Genomic DNA, 21174 nt, shown 5'->3' with positions numbered 1-21174 from the left:
AAAAAATCAGCCGGTAACAAATCTTTTTTTTTTTTGCTAAAAAAATTATCACTTTAGCTTAGTATGACAGCCCTTTCAGTTTATAAAAACGATATGATACTTTTATTTTTTGGTCAGTTTGACCTAAATAAAAAAGTAGTGATTTTTTTGAAGTAATAAATAAAGACCAAAAAAGTATTATCTTCTGGACTAAGTAAGAGGCTTTTCTTCACTTTTTTTACACTGGAGAACTTCCTTAATTCGTGTTCTGCGGAATATTTTTACAAGTATCAATAATTTTCCTTTGTCACATGTGTATATAAAAATATTCCATATAATTTTACATTAATAATAATTAAACTTCAGAGTAGTAGATACGGTAGAGAAAATCGGGGCCAGCTGATGACGTCTGTAACAGCTCCGATTTTAGATCGCCGGAATTACACGGTAATTATGTTTTAAAAACAATAGTAAAGTAGAATTAAAATCAATAGTAGAGTAGAATGCGTTCTAATAATTGCATGAGCATTGTTTTAATGTCAAATGTGCGTGAAGTAATAAATGCAAATAAATTGTACTTTTCAAGGTGAAAACGGCTAATTTATTGGGTATTGTTGGTACTGACGTACCTGTCGAGGAGATTCAGAAACTCGTGCCGCCTTACAAGGTACAAACTGATGTTTTCTTTATTATTGTTTAGCATATGATTGTACTAAAAACAAAAAGACTTGACATCTTCTAAAAATATAACTTCTTATATAATATAAAATTTTATCTTGAATTTAAATGAAAAAAGAATGAATGAAATACAATAAAAATGATTTATCTAAAAAAAAAATGTATTTAATAAAGATTAAATGAGGACAATTCTAAATTTTAGAAATCTTAATTTTAAAGAGCAATTATTTATAAGAAAAAAGAACTGAAAGGAAGAGTTCTGACTTTTATCAATCTTTGCTTTTTAAAATAAGAATTAGCTAAAAGTAGCTGCAACCAACCCTTATTTACACATTTTGCTCGTTGTTAGCGTCAATATTAACAATATTTCTTGTATTGCAGTTAGGAGTTAATGGATATTCGTTTATTGTTGACAATAATGGCAGAGTTCTGTATCATCCTGACCTACGGCTTCTCGTAAGTATCATTGCGATCAATAATAATTCTTTAAGCTTTGCAAACATGTAATTTTATCATTAGTACTTTTACCCTAACACATAATACGTATAAGACAAAGAAATTTTCAAAACGATTTCTAAGTTTAAAATTATAAATTTAATATAAAAAAGTTTATAAAGGAGAAAAGAATATTCCTATTTTAAAAATATTATTATTTTCAAAATATAAATATTGAAATAAGATTACATGTTTAGCGTTAAAAATACGTAATTATAATGCAAAAAGTACTTATTAAAAATATATTTTATTGTAGTTTTAAAAAGTTGTCAAGCTAAGCTACAAAAATAACAAAAGATGGGAGTTTCCATTTAAAAACTTCAAAGTGATTTTTACTTGACAACGGTATTCAAGTTTATACCATAATGCGTCTTTTAAAACCTTACAACTTTTATGTGAAACTTTACTAAAAAATGGTTTGTTTTTGAGATATGTGACCATTTCCAAACTTTTGATACACACTATATGTATACATATACAGTAAATATTCTATATTAAAAATTTATTAAAAATTAAATTGATTTATATACAGGATGTTTTAGAAGTTCCAGAATAATCAACTATTTTAAAAGTAAACGATTAAAAAAAAATGTTTTAGACAAAAGTTTGTATTTAACAAGATTTATTTACTGATATTATTAGCTTGACCATAAGTATCGTCGCCAAAGTCAGAACAAGGTCATGTTGATTTTTATAAACTGTTTTTGATGTAACGATTTAATAACTGATTCCAAGGGCTTATCAAAATTTTTAATATTGTTGCGCCCGTGATTTCTGTTAGCCCGATATTGTGGCTGTTATCGATTAATGAGAAGCACGACATCGGAAGATCGCGCGGAAGATTATACCAATTTGAAGAAAAGTTGTTTTTTACGAGATAATAATGAATTATGAATTGCAATGTTGCCGTTATCAATGCAAATCACTACAATTCTGTCCACGACATGTTGTTGGTTTAAATCCGCGCGTGCGCGCGTGTGTGCGTGTGCGTGCGCGTGCGTGCGTGAGTGTGTGCGTGTGTGCGTGCGTACGTGCGTGCGTGTGCGTGTGTGTATATAATAGAAGCAAGAAGTTCAAAATCAAAAACTGCCCGTTCTGCGGACGGCGACGGAACGAAAGTGCGTGCGCACGGAGATGCGAAGCGCGCGGAAACGTTTGCTCGCTCGCTCGGTCTTTGCTTCTTTAATTAGGCGCTATGCGCCGATAATTGCCGTCCGGCGGTTGTTCGGCCGGACGGTTCAGACGATTAGGCGGTTCGAGGGGTGGGGGTGGGGGTGGGGGGAGGTCGTCGGAAGGTGGTTTGTTACATTCTTCTGCTCTATTACTTTTAATTTAATCCTCACTTTGTTAGCGGTTTTCTTGATATCAGATATGAGGTCTTTGAATTCCAGTTTCACTTTTTTGTCGGTATGTGGCGCAGAGAGAATGGCGCTATGCTTTTTCTTCACATCTTCCACATTCGTCTGGATCCTATCTATTATTTTGCGGATCTCTTCCACCTCCGTGAAAAATTCTGTCATAAAGTCATTCGGTGTCTCGACGTTTACGGACACATCGTCCGTCATATTGTCGTCGTCCGACGGGGTCGCGATGAAAGCTGCTAATCTATCCTTGGTCATGGTAAAGGGTGACGAGAAGTTGCGAGTTAGTGGGCGGTGTACGAAGCGGTGTGTCTAGCAGGTAATTCCATTCACGGTTTTATCCATGTACGACGTGCACATCCACTAAAAAACTAAAGAACGCACTGACAACGCGAGAGAGGCAAAATCGATACACTTGCAAACTTGCTTGCTTTCTGCAGTGCCGTCCCAACGCAGCAATCTCCCTCTGACGAGTCCGTAAACTGGTTGGGATTAGGCGAAACACTACATTCCATATTTTTATTTATTTATTTATTTATTTTGTTAAGTGCAATTTTGCTTTAGAATTCAATACGGTAGAAAGTAAACAACCGTTATTTTGCACCGAAGAAAAAGAGAAAAAGTTTCGCGCACTTAATCACTTATATTCGACGTATTAGTCAGCAAAGTATCGATTGCGATTACACAAAATGATATATTACACATGTACGTGTACAGAAAACAATTATATCATATGAGGTAATCCCACCGCTATTACTAGAATGGTGTTACGTCCAGCTAATTTAAATTGTTGAGTAGAAGGAAGGAAAACTTGTTGTAGGATAGAGCGACCTCTGCTGATCGGCATCGTCAGAGTGATCTCGAATTTAAGAAATATCTTAATAACAGATAACTGAACTCAATGAACTGCGCACAACAAACTGAACTCAAATTAAAGAAATGAATAAAACGCGTTTAAGATGTTACAGACAACCGAATTGAATGAATTACAAACAACGAATTTGTTGTTTTTATAACTCGTTTAAGAATATATTTATTTAATGAGAATTACAATACTTATGTCTTACCGCTTCGCAATGGGAAGCTCGGCGTGAGCTCGATTAGAGCGTACAAGAATAAAAGCGCGCGAACTGGAAGATGAACATAGAAATGTCACTTACACACTAGAGATTTGATGCAGTAAAAGAAAAGTGGTCGCAGCGTATTGAGCATAGAATATATAATATACTTAAGCTATAATATAAATATATAGAGATAAACGCGATAATAAGTGAGATCAATAAAACAATGTTAACATGTAACACTCCCACTTTTTATTGATCTTGTTCTTTACAAAGAAACTTATGTTTAATGCTGCGCAATTTAATGAAAACTTTTGCTTCAATAATGCTTTAGTTAAGAAATTTGCTAGTTCTCTTAGAAGGAACATATTCTGACACAAGGACATTGTTTTCAATACAATTACGAATGTAATGGTATTTGACATCAATATGTTTAGTTAGCTTATGGTGCTCTGTATTTTTCATTAATTTCATAGCACTTTGGTTATCTATTTGTAACTTTATATAGGCTGTTATTTTCCTAATAATTTGAATAATAATAAATGCAACTATACGATTTCTTGTGTTGCATTGAAGGCTGAAACTTATTCTACTTTTGCTGTAAATCGGGTTACACAATTTAGCTGTTTTGATGACCATGTAACCGGTGCATTTGCCAGTACACTAACATATTCAGAAATGGACTTACGTTATTGTCTTCATCATTTGCAAAGTTTGTATATGTATAGACTTTAAATTCGCAATGACTTCTACTGTGTATTATTCTAACATCCATAGTATTCTGTGCTTTGTACATAGCACAGAATACTCTTTAGAGCTATTTAATGTTTCTTTTCAAAATTATTTAAAAAACGGCTTACTTAACTCACCGCATATATAATATGCGGACGCGATACTATTGCTAAAAATATAAGACTATGTACAGCTTCTTTGTATGAAACACTTCTCATGTTCAATCTTTTTTGATTATTCTTAGGACAATCTTTAGTATTTAAAACTACAGTTAAATCGGCTGGTGTTTGTATATAATTGCAATTTTGCATATTGAACTTTTCTAACATTCTAGCAATATAATGAGATTGATTTATACAGGTTTCTTTGCTCGCTCAGTTTGTATGTATTTCGAGACCTACAAAACAGTTTGGATTACTTACGGATATTTTAAATTGTTTATTTAAATTTGTTAATATTTTGTTAATTATATCTTTTGATCTTTAGCAAATAATGAATCTGTCATCTATGTCAATTGCGGGAAAGACAAGATTTCCATCATGTGCCTCTAAAATACATCTATCTGCTTTGCATTGCTTGAAACCAACTGACTTTAAAAACGTGACAAATTTAATGTTCCAGCACCTTGGCGACTGTTTGAGCCCATATAAACTTTTGTGTAATTTACAGACAAGTGATGGATCAGATATAAAACCTATAGGCTACTTTATAAAAAATCCTCCGTCAGATCTCCATGTAGAAATGTTTTTACATCAAATTGCTGAATATGCATATTATTCCGTTGCTAAGGCTATTAACACTCTAATAGAATCATACCTTACAACTGGTGAGAATGTTTTATTAAAATCAATACCTTCTTTCTGTAGATATCTTTTTGCGCATAGTCTGGCTTTGTACCTGTCTATAATGTCTATTGATCCATCAGACTTATATTTCAATCTGTAGACCCATTTGCAATTGAGTATCTTCGCATTCTTCAGAGCTTTCACCAGAGACCAAGTATTGTTGCTTGTGAAAGAGTTGATCTCCTCCTCCATGGTTTGCTGTTAATTTACTGCATTATCACGACCTCTTCATACGTTTGTGCTTCTCTGCAATTATTACTTTACATGCAAGATAACAGTCTGTATAACGTGTTGGTTTCTTCAGTTTGCTTCTGTCTCGTAGATTTTTCAATTATTCAGTATTATTTTTCTGTTGCTCTTTAGAATTCAAACCTAGATCTGAATCCAGATTTTTTTCACCAGCTGATATATATTCCTATTGTTTGTTTTCATTTGATATTTAAGTTTCTTTTGCTTCCTGCGTATTTTTAATCGAGACGGTTACAAATTTTGATTTTTCTGTAAAACTATCAACTTTGTTTCTTTCATTTACAGCTGCATCTCTTGTTATAGTTATTTTAAAAGTTTGAAGATCCATAATCCTGTAGTTGGTACTATCTTTGTTGTATCTTACAAAAATCATCTTTTTGGCTTTGCTTTCAAATTTGGATCTGAATTGCTTTGGTGTGTGAACTTTGGATTCAAACTTCCTTAAATGTTTGAGATTGACTGCTTTCTTAGTCCATAATTTGTATGGAATTTGTTTATCCAACTCTTGAAGACAACGATTTAGTAAGTAGATGCTAGTATTTACAGCTTCCGCCCATAAACTTAGCTACAATCCTGCTGCAAAAAGCATAGTGCGTGCTGCTTCTACTATAGATCTGTTTTTTTATTCTATTCTCCCATTTTGTTCAGGAGTATAGGGAGAACTAAAGTCTTGAATGATTCCTTCCTTATTGCAGTATTGTTGGAATTGGTCATTGTTGAATTCAAGTCTTTTATTTTTTATACTGAGTATCTTATTTCCGGTTTGTCTTTCACTCATATTTATGAATTGTAAAAACTTTGAAAATACATCGTTTTTATGTTTTATAAAATAGCCAACTCTGTATGATGTGCAATCATCTTTGAGTAATACAAAATAGTGAGCGCCGCCGATCAAGGAATGTGTTATCTTTCCGCAGACATTCATGTGAATGACTTCTCCTGGCTTCGAGATCCGTTTTTTTACAGTCTTAAATGGTAGCCGAGTTAACTTGCCATGCTAACATGCCTCACAAAATAATTCATCGGTTGAGCCACTTTTATTACACCTGATAGTTGTTTATCTTCTAGGATCCTCTTGAATGTCTGGAGGTTAACATGCCCTAATTTCTCATGCTATAACATGATAGAATTAGTTGTTGATATGTTTGAGAATTTTTGACTGTTTCATACAGCATTTTATAACAACAATTTGCTTGTTTAAGTTCTACAGCTTGTTACCGTAGATCTCCAGCTTATTTTTCGTAAAGATCACCTTTACATTCTTATTTGTTGATCCTATTGAGTAAAGGATCTTTAACTTTGGAATGTACAACATATCTTTCAGCGTCTTTGGCTCTCACTGTCCGTTGACTAATACTTTAATGTCATCGTATTCTTCTACTTCCATCATTGAATTGTCCCTTATTCGTAATGATGGCTTTCCTTCATTATTCTTGTGATATGTAGTACAACAGTCAAAACGATAAGTTATATGCTTCGATACTGCACTGTCACCAAGCCAATCTTCGTGTATGCATTTTCTTGCTCAATTACCAGTGCATGATTATTTTCAAACTTGACTTTCTTTGAGTGATTATCTGATAGCTTTGATAACTTTTTGAGAGAGAAATAAAATGTGTTGATTAAAAGTCGCAATTAACAGAGTCAGAAAAAGGAAATCAGTATAACAATTAACCTTAATACAAGGTAATAATGGGTTTCCAAAAAGTAAGATCTGAAAATAAAATGATATTGATATGATAAGAGTAGTACGAATTATAGAGTCAATTATAATATAAGGGTAAATTTTCTCAACGTTTAAACCTAAATAGAAAGTAACAAAAAGACGCAATCAAAGAAGTTAATTTTACAGTTTATTTCTAAAGTAAAAAGTTGATATCTAAAATTGTTAAATAAACTTGCGCCGAGTTTCTAAAAAGTTTCTTTTTTTCCTTTTTATCTTTTTCTCATTTCCTTTAACTTTTAAATTAAGAGAAAAATTTAGAAATTATTTCTTAAATCTAATACATATTTTTTTAAGTAACTAATATGCATGCGAAAGCAAACGATAAGCTAGATCAGAGTTTCTCACGAACATTGTTGCGACTTTCGGAATATAGTAGCTGCGCCTTCTCTTCTTTGTTACGTTTTAAAATAAAGTTTTATTGTTAAAAATACTCTACAAAAGGTTTAAGTGAAGATATCCGATAATTAAACTCGCTGTTTGCTTTCTGATACGTTAAACACAATTATTAGTTAGCGAAACTTATGAACTACCGCGTAGTATAAATGCGAGAGCAACGGAATGCAAAAAATAAAAAAAAAGGGGAGAAATGATTGTGCTGGACGTTACACTATATAATTTATATACAGTGTGTGTTGGGACCCTTGGGGTCTCATGCAGCGTACCGCCCGAACAGACGCCGAGAGAAGTGACACTATCGTGAAAGGCGCCGAAAACGTGTGTGTGCGCGCCTCGCGGACAGACAGAGTGTGTGTTGGTTTGAGGCACGCGAAGCGGGATGTGGACGACTTCCACGCCTTGTAAAGGCGTGGAAGTCGTCCACAAACTATATTCATTCTTGTATCTACTCAGAGTTACTTACTCAATAAACCATTCTTCCTTCAGTACGTATAGATACTTAAGCTGTTATTTGGCACCCAAAGGACACAACAATTGGCGCTGCGGTTATAACTCAATTTTGAGGTTATACGAACCACGTATAAAATTCACGATAGATTAGTACTTAAGTGTGTTAACAGAAAGCCAGCAAAAGCTAGCAGAAGGACAGCAATTGTTTATGCAACAAATGGTTGAGTCACAAAAACAGATGATGAGTTTGCTAACAAATAAAGTACAAGGTAATTCTGCTTCTACATCGTCGCAGTTGGGAACGGATAGCAACTTGTCCGCCCCCTTTGCCAAATCATCCCAGTTTTCAAATCTGGCTGAACGATTGGGTAAGTTTATCCACGAGCCGACTAAGGGCAAAACTTTTACGCTGTGGTACGAGCGGCTCAAAAGCACCTTTATTGATGGTGCGAGAGGCTTAACAAAGGAAGATAGAAAGCAGTTACTTCTAAATGCCCTCGGCGATGATGAGTATCAACGATTATTGAGTCGTTTATTACCTTCCAAGCCACACGATTTAAGTTTCGCAGATCTTGTCAAACATTTAAAAAAGCAATTTTATGACAATAAGTCACTTTTTCAACGTCGGTTTGAAGCTTTGAATTATCGAGCAACACCGTCCGTGGCTATAATCGACATTCTTGATCGAATTAGCATGATGGGGGATGCTTTTGAAATTAATAATTTCAATATAGATCAACTCAAAATTTTGCTTGCAGCACTAGCGTTAAGTGATCATGCTTATCAGACAGAACGTACTCTTCTGTTTAAGATTACAGCCAAAAAGGAAAACTGTACATTCAATGACATCAAAGAAATTTGCTATGCTCATGTGGAACGTACTGCCGATGTGAGACGAGTTGAGGTTCAACATTCTCCGGAAATCAACGCTGTACAAAAATATTCTAAATCCAAACCAAAGGAAAAGGAGAAGGAATCGAAACGTAAAGTCTTCTACAAGTAAATCGTCATTTTCACAATGTCGTGGATGCGATCTCTCAACTCACAAAAGAGATGACTGCCCTTTTAAAAATTTAGACTGTAGGATCTGCAAGAAGATTGGTCACATAGCAAAAGTTTGTTGGTCAAAAGGTAAAAAGAAGATCGAAAGTATTATTTAAAGGTGTTTCAAGAACCGGTCAACAACATAGAAAATATGTGGAAATCTTGCTAAACGACAAGCAAACTAAGATGCAACTAGACACAGGCGCAGATGTAACAGCGATTGGATCTAAAATATGGACAAATATAGGATGTCCACCTTTGCAACCTTACAAATCTACTTGCGTAAACGTCTCTGAATACAAAAGGATATTTCAACGCAACCTTAAATTACAAAGGAAAGATTACGAAAAGGCCTGTTATTGTGTTAAATCGCCTAAATACTGCACTTATAAGTGCACAGGTAATCGATGAACTCAAATTGGTAGAATATGACCAAGGTGTTACAGGAAATCAATTGGCTATCAACACGGTCAAAGATACTTCCTTGTCGAATAAATTCCCAGAACTTTTTAGTGATGAAATTGGGGAATGTACAAAGGTTAAAGTCAAGCTACGCCTTAAAAAAGACGCTTATCCAATTCACGCACAGCGCCGTCCAGTTCCACTCGCACTGGAAGAACAGCTCAACGCCGAGATCAATCGGCTTATTAGTAATGAAATTCTAACTCCAACTGACACATCAGAGTGGGCAGCTTCGATTGTCGTCGCAAAAAAACCAAATGGAAAACTACGCATTTGTGCTGATTATTCCACAGGATTGAACGAAGCACTAGAATCTGATGATTATCCCATTCCAAATATTGAGGATATCATGGCAAAACATCGAGGGAATACAAGGTTTACTCAGTTGGATCTCTCAGACGCGTATTTCCAAATGAAATTGGATGACGAAAGCAAACCTTTAACTACAATCAACACGCATCAAGGACTGTTTGTATTTCAATCGGCTGGTTTTTGGTCTAAAACCAGCACCGGCAATATTCCAACGCACTCTGGAACAAGTTCTCGCAGATATAGGTGTTCTGATTTATTTGGATGATATTCTCATCGGTGGACGCGATCGTCTGGAGCATGACACACGTCTAAACGCTGTTTTGAATAGACTTCAACACTGGGGTTTCAGGTTGAGCTTGGGAAAATGTAAATTTCATACGTCATCAGTGAAGTGTCTAGGATTTATTATTTCTTCCAGAGGAATCGAGTCTGATGCAGCGCGTATTCAGCCAATACGTGAAATGCGAGTTCCAAATAATTCAAAGGAAGTTAGATCATTCCTTGGACTAGTCAATTATTATGGAAAATTTGTACCAAATCTACATCGCTTAAAGGCTCCGTTGAAAACATTATTGAAAAAAGATACTCCGTTTAGATGAACTTCAACTTGCAATCAAGCTTTTCACAAGGTAAAAGAAGTTTTATTGAATCCTCTTTTACTTGCACATTATAACCCTGCACAAACACTAATAGTCGCTGCGGATGCAAGTCCGACAGGTATCGGTGGTGTTTTATTACAACGCTCCCAGATGGCCAAGTAAAAACTGTCTTTCACATGTCTAAGGCTTTGACGAAGACTTAACAAGGTTACAGCCAAATTGAAAAAGAAGTTTTGGCGCTTGTAACTGCGGTCGAACGATTCAGAAAGTTTATATTTGGTCGAAAATTTATTCTTCAAACGGATCTCCGACCCTTATTAACGCTATTCCGTACTTCAAAAACGAAGGATTTAGATACCCGTACTGCAAATCGTTTGAAGCGATGGGCTCTCCGCCTTATTGGTTATAATTTCGACATCGAATATGTCAGAACAGAACACTTTGGACAAGCAGACGCCTTATCGAGACTCATTCAAGAGGCTAGAGCAGAATCTTCTGATCCAGAATTGAAGGAAGTAGTAGCTTCCTTGCAACAACTGGAAACAGAAATTCAACAAATAGTGCAAGAATCAGCCCATAGTCTACCTAAAACAACTCGGGAAGAGTTGCAACGAGAAACATACAAAGACGGAATTCTAGCCAAAGTTATCGATCGTTTACAAGTCGGATGGCAAAAATCCGATACGAAAGACAAGGATCTGCTTCCTTATTATCGTCAATACTTAACCGTCGTAGAAAAAACTCTTGTGTCTGACAATAAAATTGTTATTCTGCACAGTTTTCGGCAAGCTGTTCTACGACAACTGCACATTGCACATCCAGATATTCGTCGAATGGTACAGTTGGCTCGACGTTATTTTTATTGGCCTGCGATGCACGCTGACATCGAGGATTTTATCAAGAAATGCAAACATTGTGTGGAAACCGCTCCAAATCCTACAAAGGAACCATTTCATCCATGGCCGGACTCAAAGTCACCGGGAATGTGTTCACATGGACTTTGCAGGTCCAATTCATGGACAATGGGTGCTTATCACAGTCGATAGCCACTCAAGATTTACAGATGCTGAATGGTTTCCAACCATTACAGCAACAGCTACGTACAAATATTTGCGTCGTCTATTTTCGAGATATGGCCCACCAAAGGCTATAGTTTCTGACAATGGAACGCAGTTTATAGCAGAAGAATTTGCGCAACTCTGTAAGGACTTCAATATTATTCACTTACGCAGCCCTCCAAGATATCCTCAGTCGAATGGGTTAGCAGAACGTATGGTAAATACGCTGAAACGCTCTTTAGATTTACAAGTTCCGTCGCAGAGAGAAATTAAATTAAATCAGTTCCTGTATACGTATAACTATACACCGTGTGAGGTAGCTCCGGATCACAAATCTCCAGCAGAAGTATTTTTTGGACAAAAATTCCGTACGCCCTTGGAGATTTTCAACCCGAAAAGCAAATCGGAAGGGAAACTATCTTATCAGCAGAAGAGAATGAAGAACCAGTTTGACACCCATCATGGGGCAAGAACTCGAAAATTTAGTCCGGGACAATTGGTGACGGTACAGCTGGCAAACGGCCGTCGAGTCCCTGAAAAGATAATCGACTGCATAGGATCGACAATAACACGAGTCTGAATAGGTAAGGATATCATCAAACGGCATTTCAACCAAATCTGGAAGCGCGCCGTTTCCTCGGATGAGAGGAGCAAAACGGTAAACGAGGAGTTGTTACCGGCAGTAAAAAAATTCGGTGACAGATCTCTCATTGTCTCCCCTACCATTCAAAAGGGTCAACATCACCTACAATAGGGATGTTTTTGCCCAGGAACCAACTATACGGCGCTCTAGCCGACTCGCAGACAAAGATCGCCCAGATTACAAGAAACTAGGAGGAGTACGCCGCTACGGGAAACGTCCTTCTTAACAAGGGAGGAGTGTTGGGACCCTTGGGATCTCATGCAGCGTGCCGCCCGTACAGACGCCGAGAGAGGTGACGTTATCGTGAAGGGCGTCAAAAATGTGTGTGTGTACGCGCCTCGCGGACAGACAGAGTGTGTGTGGGTTTGAGACACGCAAAGCGGGATGTAGACGACTTCCACGCCTTGTACGAACTATATTCATTTTTGTATCTACTCAGAGTTACTTACTCAATAAACCATTCTTCCTTCAGTACGTATAGATACTTAAGCTGTTATTTGGCACCCAAAGGACACAACAGTGTGTATGAAAAGTATGAAAACCCCTAAATATTTCTGTTTCCTTGCATTTTATAAGAAAATGTTTCAAATAAAAGTTGTAGGGTTTTAAAAGATCTATTGGTAAAATTTTACAAAAGGAAAGCAGCCTCTGACAACTTTGATCTTGATATATGTTATCAATGGAAAGGTACTGACAAAGTTGTGAGTGATATACTTGTACAAAAGATTTTGAGTAATGTTCACTTCTTATTAAAAAGATATTAAAGAAAAACACAACAGTTTTTCTTAATTATTTCAAAAAATATTTATTTTACAAAAAAAGTGTCAAATAAAAAATAAAGCCCGTAATAAGTAGGTCATATACATATTTTATCTAATTTCAATATTTTAATTGTTATAGTAGAAAAACTGTTTTAAAATAATTTTTTTTTATTTTTAGTAATTTTGCGTGTAAATACTCAGGCGGGAGAGGGGCTCAACCCGAGCATCTACATTTCAAGCAAACTACTAAAAATAAAAAAAGTTAATTTTAAAAGTTTTTTTACTATAACGGAAAAATAAAAAAAATAAGTTTTTTTTAATTTTTCATAATTTTGCGTGAAAAGTAGATGTTTGGGCGAGAGTGAGAGAGAGGCTTCGCTCCTCCCCTGTACCCCCTCACCGTATTTTTTCTAATCTAACCTACTCCGTCTCAGTCGGTCCACTAATGATGTGCGAGAGGGGTGGACCATCATATGTGTGTGCGTGTGCGCGCGCGCGCACGTGTATGTGTGTGTGCACTAGTTTCGCTCCCGAGGCAGGGGGGAGGGTGAATTGGGTTGGGTTAGAAAAGACTGAGTGAGGGTGAGTTAGTTTAGAAAAAATACGGGAAGGGGCTCCACCCCACTATTTTTCACGCAAAACTATTGAAAATTAAAAAAAAACTTATTTTAAAACTGTTTTTTTACTATAACTACTAAAGTATTGAAGTTAGGTAAAATATCTATATGACCTTTTTTATAGAGCTTATTAGGGACTTCATTTTTTGTTTGAAACATTTTTTTGTAAAACAAATATTTTCTGAAGTAATTAAGAAAAACTTTTTATTCCTTAATAATATTTTTTTAATAAGAAGTGAGCATTACTTAAAATTTTTTGTACGTCACTCAGTACTTGTCCATTAACAACATATGTGAAGGTCAAGGTCATTGGAGGCTGCTCCTTTTTTTAAAAGTTTTACCGATCTATTTAGTGATCTTATCTGTTTGACCTTGAATAGCGTCACCAAGGTCAGATCGAAAACACATTAACGTTTTTAAATGAAACATCCTATTTTTGATTCTAGATTTTAATAGCTGATGTCAAGAGTTTTCCAAAACACTAGACTAAAAATAAGTTTATTTTTGTTAATTACTTTTCGAGTTGTAATGCTTGGAAGCTACAGTGTACTGTAACTTTCAAGCGTCATAACACGGAAAGTACTTAACAAAAATAAACTTATTTACAGTGTTTTAAAAAGCTCTCGAAATCGACTACAAAAAGATGCAATAAAAAAATAGAATGTTAGAAAAATACCAATACCCTTTAATTAGAGAACTACCGATACTCTATATCTTTTATTAGTTACTTTTTGGGTTACCAGAAAAGTAATGCCCCACATTTTTTTTCAAAAACTATTTTAGAAAAATGAAATTTACACATATGGAAGAATGACGTTTTATCTACTCATTTTATTTTTCCACATAATTTTTTTTAAGTTTTATTGCCTTCCTCCAGCGACTTACTAGGGCGTGTATGCCCTGTCGGTACCAGTTCGCTCTGGTTACGGAGCCAGGTTTTCACTGCGCTAATCACCTTTTTATCATCTTAAAAATATGTTGTATGAACACTATCTTTAGTGGCCCGAACAAGTCTGAAGGAGCCAGATTAGGGCTGTACGGTGGATAGACTAACACTGTCTAACCCAGTTTTGTGATGTGTTCAGAAGTCCTGAAACTTGTGTGAGGACTAGCATTATCATGCTAAATCGAAACGTCCTCTGGGTTGTTATGGCGCCAAAGTCGCTGAAAACACTAGGTGATTAGCGCAGTGAACAACGAGCTCCGGTGCGGAGCGTGGATTGGTACCGACAGGGCATACACGCCCTAGTGAATCGTTGAAGAAAGACAGTAGAACTTAAAGGAAATTATGTCAAAAAATAGAATGAGTAGATAAAACATCATTCTTTCATATGTATAAACTTCATTTTTGTAGAATATATAGTTTTTGAGAAAAAAAATGTGGGGCGTTACTTTTTGGACAACCCTCGTATATTTATAAAATACCTTTACATTAATTTTTACTTATTACAGATAAATCATTGTAATATTACAATAACGTAATATTTCTGTAATATTTGTATTACGTTCTAGTGTGACATTACTACAATATCGTACAAATTTCACAAGATACGTTACGTAGTAGTATTTATGCAAGTTTACTGATATATCGATATTACTGATATTATACTATTGTATATCAAATTTTGTGATGTTAGTGCAATATACAACACTCGTCAAGAAAAAATAGGGAACACTTTCCAGGCACCAAAAATTAAGCTATTTTCAAATAGTTCCAGTTCGGCAAAAAATCATCGCAGATAAAAAATGAAAAAAGCAGTTTGAAGCTTGAAGTTTCAACTTTAACGCTAAATCAACACATTTTCAAAATTTTTTTAACTTTATTGTCTTATGCACACCTTGTTTTGTTCCTTAAAATTTTGTATTTTTGACACTTTGCAGCTTGACAAAAAAAAAATTTTTTTTTTAACAATTCAAATAAAGCTTCATAAATTACAACATTTTGTCTACAAAACACTCTTTTTAAAATTTTTCTACAATTTTTTTTACCGAGTTACGCAACTTTGAAGCTAAATCTGCATTTTTTATAAATGATATTTGTACTCTGTAAAAAATTATCGTAGACAAAAAGTGAAAAAAGGATTTTAAAGCTCGGAGTTTTAGCTTTTACATGCTATCATTGGTTTTCAAATATTTTCTTAATTTCTCAATGCTATGCCCCAAAAAAGATACACTGTTTTTTTTTAAATTACGTATTTTTGATAGCCTGTACCTCAATAAAAAATTTTTTTCTTGATAAATACAATAAAAGTGCCATAAAGTATGACATTTTCTACAAAATGCTTTTTTTTTTAATTTTCCTGTAATTTTTTTTGACCGAGTTACAAGACTTCAAAGAATCACATTTTTCACATTTTTCCGAAAACTGACATTTACCGCTGACATTAACATTACCCAACGGGTTAGCATAGAAAAATTTTTCTGTTAAAATACAAAAATATTACCACTTGGGTTTTAAAGAAAGAAAAATAAAGATTTGAGGTGCGTTTATTATACAACAGTTATTTCAAAATAATATATGCTCTTTATAATTGGCGTACTTTAAAGATTTCACACATTTGTTTGAATACATACCACTTAGATTAGAATAGGAACTTTTCAATGAAAATACAAAGTACATTGTAATACTTCGATTTTGTAGAATTAGCAGATTTAATTTTGTAAATTTAAAGTTAAACGTAATTACCACATGGGTCAGCATAGAAAAAGTTTTTTCTGTTAAAATACAAAAACAGTACCACTTGAGTTTTGAAGAAAAATTAAAGATAAGCTGCGCGTACACACATACTTTGGCGCCTTTTTTTACCTTTTTTTTGAAAAGGTAATTTTATACTGATCTCATACGTTTTGTAGTGTTAAACAATAATTAGCGAAGATACTATTGAGGACTAAAGAGGGAATATGAAGAGTAACCAGGTTTATTATTATACTTGCAGTTGAAACATTCATATTTGGTGCTAGCAATAAAGCTCCTTTCGCCATAATGCCACCCTGAAAAAAATGCCAGTTAATTTCAACTATTCTCTATAATAATAGAATATCTGTTATATTTTTTACCATAGAATGACCAATCAATATAACATTGTTCATCTTGCTCTTGTACAAAACTACTATTACCTTTATAAAATGTGAGACATGCAGTTTGTTCCATGAGCACGCCTTGCATTAATAAATTACAACGGTAGTTAATATTTTGCACAAAAAATATTAACAGACGTTTTTGTAATATTATTTTTCAAATTTCTACATTATCTACCTTCCTTTCTTTTATCCTTTCTATTTTTTACCTATTTTAAACTCTCATAATTCTTCCTTCTTCTCTTTTACATTATTTCATTTCTCTTCTTTTCTTTATCTTTATTGCACGTTTTTTAAAATTTTTACTAAAAGAAGTAATGTTCAATTAAAAGAATTTTTATTCTTAAAACACAAAATGTCAAAATGCCACGTGATTCATTCATTATTTAAAAAATCTTCAAACTCGTGTTCAATTGCATTCTTAACCTTTTTCATCCTCTATTTAACAATTTTTACTTTCTTCGCTTTCTTTAATTTCGCTCTCTTATCTATTGTTTACATATTTTACAATGTCAAAATTTTTCCTACTTTCTTCTTACATTATTTCATTCTTATTCGTTTCTCTACCTTCACATTTTGTAAAATCTTTACTAAAAGAGATTATGTTCGATTAAAGAAATTTTCATTTTTATAACACATAATCTCGAAATATGATATGAAATTTACTAGTTATTTAAAAAATCTTCAAATTTGTGTTTGATTGCACTTTTAATTTCCTTCGCGACTTTTATTTAAAAATTTTCTTTGCCATCTTTAATTCCTTTCTCCTTTCTATTGTATTTCTATTTTACACTCTCATGATTTTTCCTTCTTTTTTCTTACATTATTTCATTCCTCTTCGTTTCTCTACTTTCTATGCACATTTTTAAAAATTTTTACTAAAAGAGATAATGTTCGATTAAAGAAATTTTTATTTCTATGACAAAATCTCAAAATATGATATAATATTTACTCATTATTAAAAAAAATCTTCAAACTCGTGTTCGATTGCACTTTTAATTTTTTCCGTTTCTTATTAAAAAAATCTGTACCTTCTCCGCCTTCTTTAATTACTTTCTCCCTTTTATTTGTTTTATATTTTATACTCACAATTCTTCCTCCTTCCTTCTTACATTATATCATTCTTCTTTGTTTCTCTACCTTCATTGCACATTTTTGAAAATCTGTACTAAAAGAGATAATGTTCAGTTAAGGAAACTTTTATTCTTAAAACACAAAATGTAAAAATACCGTGTGAAATTTACCCATTATTAAAAAAAATTTTTAAATTCGCGTTTAATTTTATTTCTAATATCTTTCGTTTTTTATTTATCAATCGGTACCTTCTCCACCTTCTTTAATTCCTTTCTACTTTCTATTTTTTTTCTATTTTTACTCTCACAATGCTTCCTCCTTTCTTTCATTATTTCATTTCTCTTTGTTTCTCTTCCTTCATTGCACACTTTTTAAAATCTTTGCTAAAAGAGTTCTGTTAATGTTCTGTTAAAGAAATTTTTATTCTTTAAACACAAAATGTTAAAATACCACGTGAAATTCACTCATTATTAAGAATTTTTTCAAACTTGCGATCAATTGCAATCTCAATTTCTGTCGGCTTTTATTCAAAAACCTTTACCTTCTTTAATTATCTTCTTTCCTTTCGCCTTTCTACTTTTTTTTTCTTTTACACTGTCACAATTCTTTTTTATTCCTTTTTACATTATTCTATTCGTTTTCTTTTCTTTACCTTCATTGCTCATTTTTAAAATCTTTATTAAAGAAGATAATGTTTGATTAAAGAAATTTTCATTTTTATATCACAAAATCTCAAAATATGATATAATATTTACCTTTTATTAGAAAAAAACCTTCAAACTCGTTTGATTGTACTTTTAATTTTTTCCGTCTTTTACTTAAAAATCTATACCTTCTCCGCTTTCTTTAATTCCTTTCTCCTGTCTATTATATTTCTATTTTACACTCTCACGATTCTCCCTCTTTCTTTCTTACATTATTTCATTCTTCTTCGTTTCTCTTCATTGCACATTTTTTTTTAAATCACAAAATATCAAAATACCATGTGATATTTACCCATTATTAAAAAAATTTTCATATTAGTGTTCAACTGAATTTTTAATTTTTTTCGTTTTTTATTAAAAATCTTTACCTTCTCCACCTTCTTTAATTACTTTCTCCTTTCTATTTTTTACCTACTTTTTACTCTCACAGTTTTTCCTCTTTCCTTCTTACATTATTTTATTCCTCTTCGTTTCTCTACTTTTATTGCACATTTTTTAAAATTTTTACTAAAAGAGATAATTTTTGATTAAATAAATTTGCATTTTTATTACACAAAATCTAAAAATATATATGATATAATATTTACCCGTTATTAAAAATAATCTTCAAACCCATGTTCGATTGCACTCATAATTTTTTTTATACATCATTTAAAAATCTTTACCTTTTCCGCCTCTTTTATTTCTTTTTTCCCTTATATGTTATTCCTATTTTACGGTTCTTCAATTCTCCCTCAATTCTCCTTTTTACATTAAAATGTCAAAATACTATGTGTTATTCACCTATTATTAAAAGAATCTTTAAACTCGTGTTCAATTGCATTCTTAATTTCTTTCGTCTTTTATTTAAAAATCTTTACCTTTTCCGCTTTCTTTCTCCGTTCTACTTTCTTTCTATTTTACACTCTCACAATTCTTCCTCCTTCTTTTTTACATTATTTCAATATTCTTCGTTTCTCTATCTTCACTGCACATTTTTTAAAATCTTTACTAAAGGAGATTATGTTCGATTAAAAAAATTTTCATTTCTATAATAAAAAATCTCAAAATATAATATGATATTTACCAATTATTAAAAAAGAACCTTCAAACTCGTGTAAGATTGCACACTTAATTTCTTTCGTCTTTTATTTAAAAATCTGTACATCTTCGCCTTCTTTAATTCCTTTCTCCTTTTTATTTTATTCTTATTTTACACTCACGATTATTCCTCCTTCCTTCTTACATTATATCATTCCTCTTCGTTTCTCTACCTTTATTGCACATTTTTAAAATCTGTACTAAAAAAGATAATGTTTGATTAAAGAAACTTTTATTTTTATAATATAAAATATTAAAATATCATGTAAGATTTTCCCTCTTATTAAAAAAAGACCATCAAATTCGAGTTTAATTGCATTCTTAATTTTTTTCGTTCTTTATTTAAAAATTTTTATCTTCTCCGCATTCTTTAATTCCTTTCTCTTTTCTCTTTTTTTTTTTTTTACTCTCTCACAATTCTTCCTCCTTCCTTTTTGCATTATTTTATTTCTCTTCTTTTCTTTATCCTCATTACATATTTTTTAAAATTTTTACTAAAAGAGATAATTTTCGATTAAATAAATTTTTATTTCTATTACACAAAATCTGAAAACATATATGATATGATATTTACCAATTATTAAAAATAACCTTCAAACCCATGTTCAATTGCACTTGTAATTTCTTTTATACTTTATTTAGAAATGCTTACCTTCTCCGTCTTCTTTATTTCCTTTTTTCTTTTTTATTTTATTCTTATTTTATGGTCTTTCAATTTCTCTCTCTCTCTCTTTCTCTCTAATTTTTGACTTTGGACTCTTTCTTTGTTCTCGTTCTTCTTTCTTTTTTTCTATTCGTATATTAAAATCTTTCTTTCACCTTCTATTCTTCTGACCATTTCCTGTAAATGAAATCTGATAATAAACATAAAGTATTCACGTACTTGGTTCCCTATATGAGAAATAGAAATGTGTTTAAGTTGAAATTTATCTGGAACACATTCGTTGACAGCAACACCAGCAATTATATATATTGGTGATTGATTAGTACGCACGACGCGATACGCCTCCCAAGCCTGCAAACTTCTGAGATTCGCACAAAGACAGAATTAATAACGCGCATTTCATCTAATTAGCTTTGTTTTGTTACAATATTCATGTACACTTCGTCAATCATGTGTTATAATACTTGGAAATTTTGATGCGCAACTCCAAGTGTTATAATACAACATATGATTGACATAATAATATACGATATCTTATTTTCAATTTTTACAATACATACAGATTTATTTCAACAAATATAAACTAATATACAAGATATTAAACTACATGAAACAATCATTCTAATAATATTCTGGTTTTTTTTTTATATTTACAAGAAATTGATTGGCAAATAACTTATATGACGTATAACTTACCTGCGACCTTCTATATTGATGAATAGACTTGATTAATTCGACACGTTTTTACACAAAACAGATGAATTTGATTGAAAAAGTGTCAGACTGCCCCGTAAACCAAGATTATTGTTAACGATTGATGAATAAATATCAGGTTAAAGAACCTGTCACGGCGGCTATGATGATGATCAAGGAAGTACTACACCACATACACCACAAGTACATACATCACAAGTCGCCTACGGCTGACTGATGTATGCCAACGCCACTCGTGTCGAAAATATGAAAGGGAGAATTCCTGAAAGGCGACAACGACAATGACGACGTATCTTACATAAAACGTCGAAATTTAGACTTTGCGTCGCGATGTCTTCGCTCGTAGGACACGGAGAGAAAAAATAAAAACATTTATTATACAATTTGCCCCT

General features: G+C 33.0%; 1 protein-coding gene across 3 annotated transcripts in view; it reads left to right on the top strand.

The window, feature by feature from the left end:
• The window catches only part of LOC105201260 (voltage-dependent calcium channel subunit alpha-2/delta-3), a 221783-nt gene that overhangs the window by 63206 nt on the left and 137403 nt on the right, over positions 1-21174 (top strand). For all 3 annotated transcript variants that reach the window (XM_039457857.1, XM_039457858.1, XM_039457856.1), the window contains exons 8-10: positions 346-426; positions 566-646; positions 1039-1113. In XM_039457857.1, the coding sequence (XP_039313791.1) occupies positions 346-426; positions 566-646; positions 1039-1113 (237 nt within the window). The remainder of the gene's footprint in view (positions 1-345; positions 427-565; positions 647-1038; positions 1114-21174) is intronic.

Source organism: Solenopsis invicta, chromosome 15, assembly GCF_016802725.1.
Source record: "Solenopsis invicta isolate M01_SB chromosome 15, UNIL_Sinv_3.0, whole genome shotgun sequence".
NCBI lineage: Eukaryota > Metazoa > Arthropoda > Insecta > Hymenoptera > Formicidae > Solenopsis > Solenopsis invicta.
This window is presented reverse-complemented; position numbering and strand designations above follow the sequence as displayed.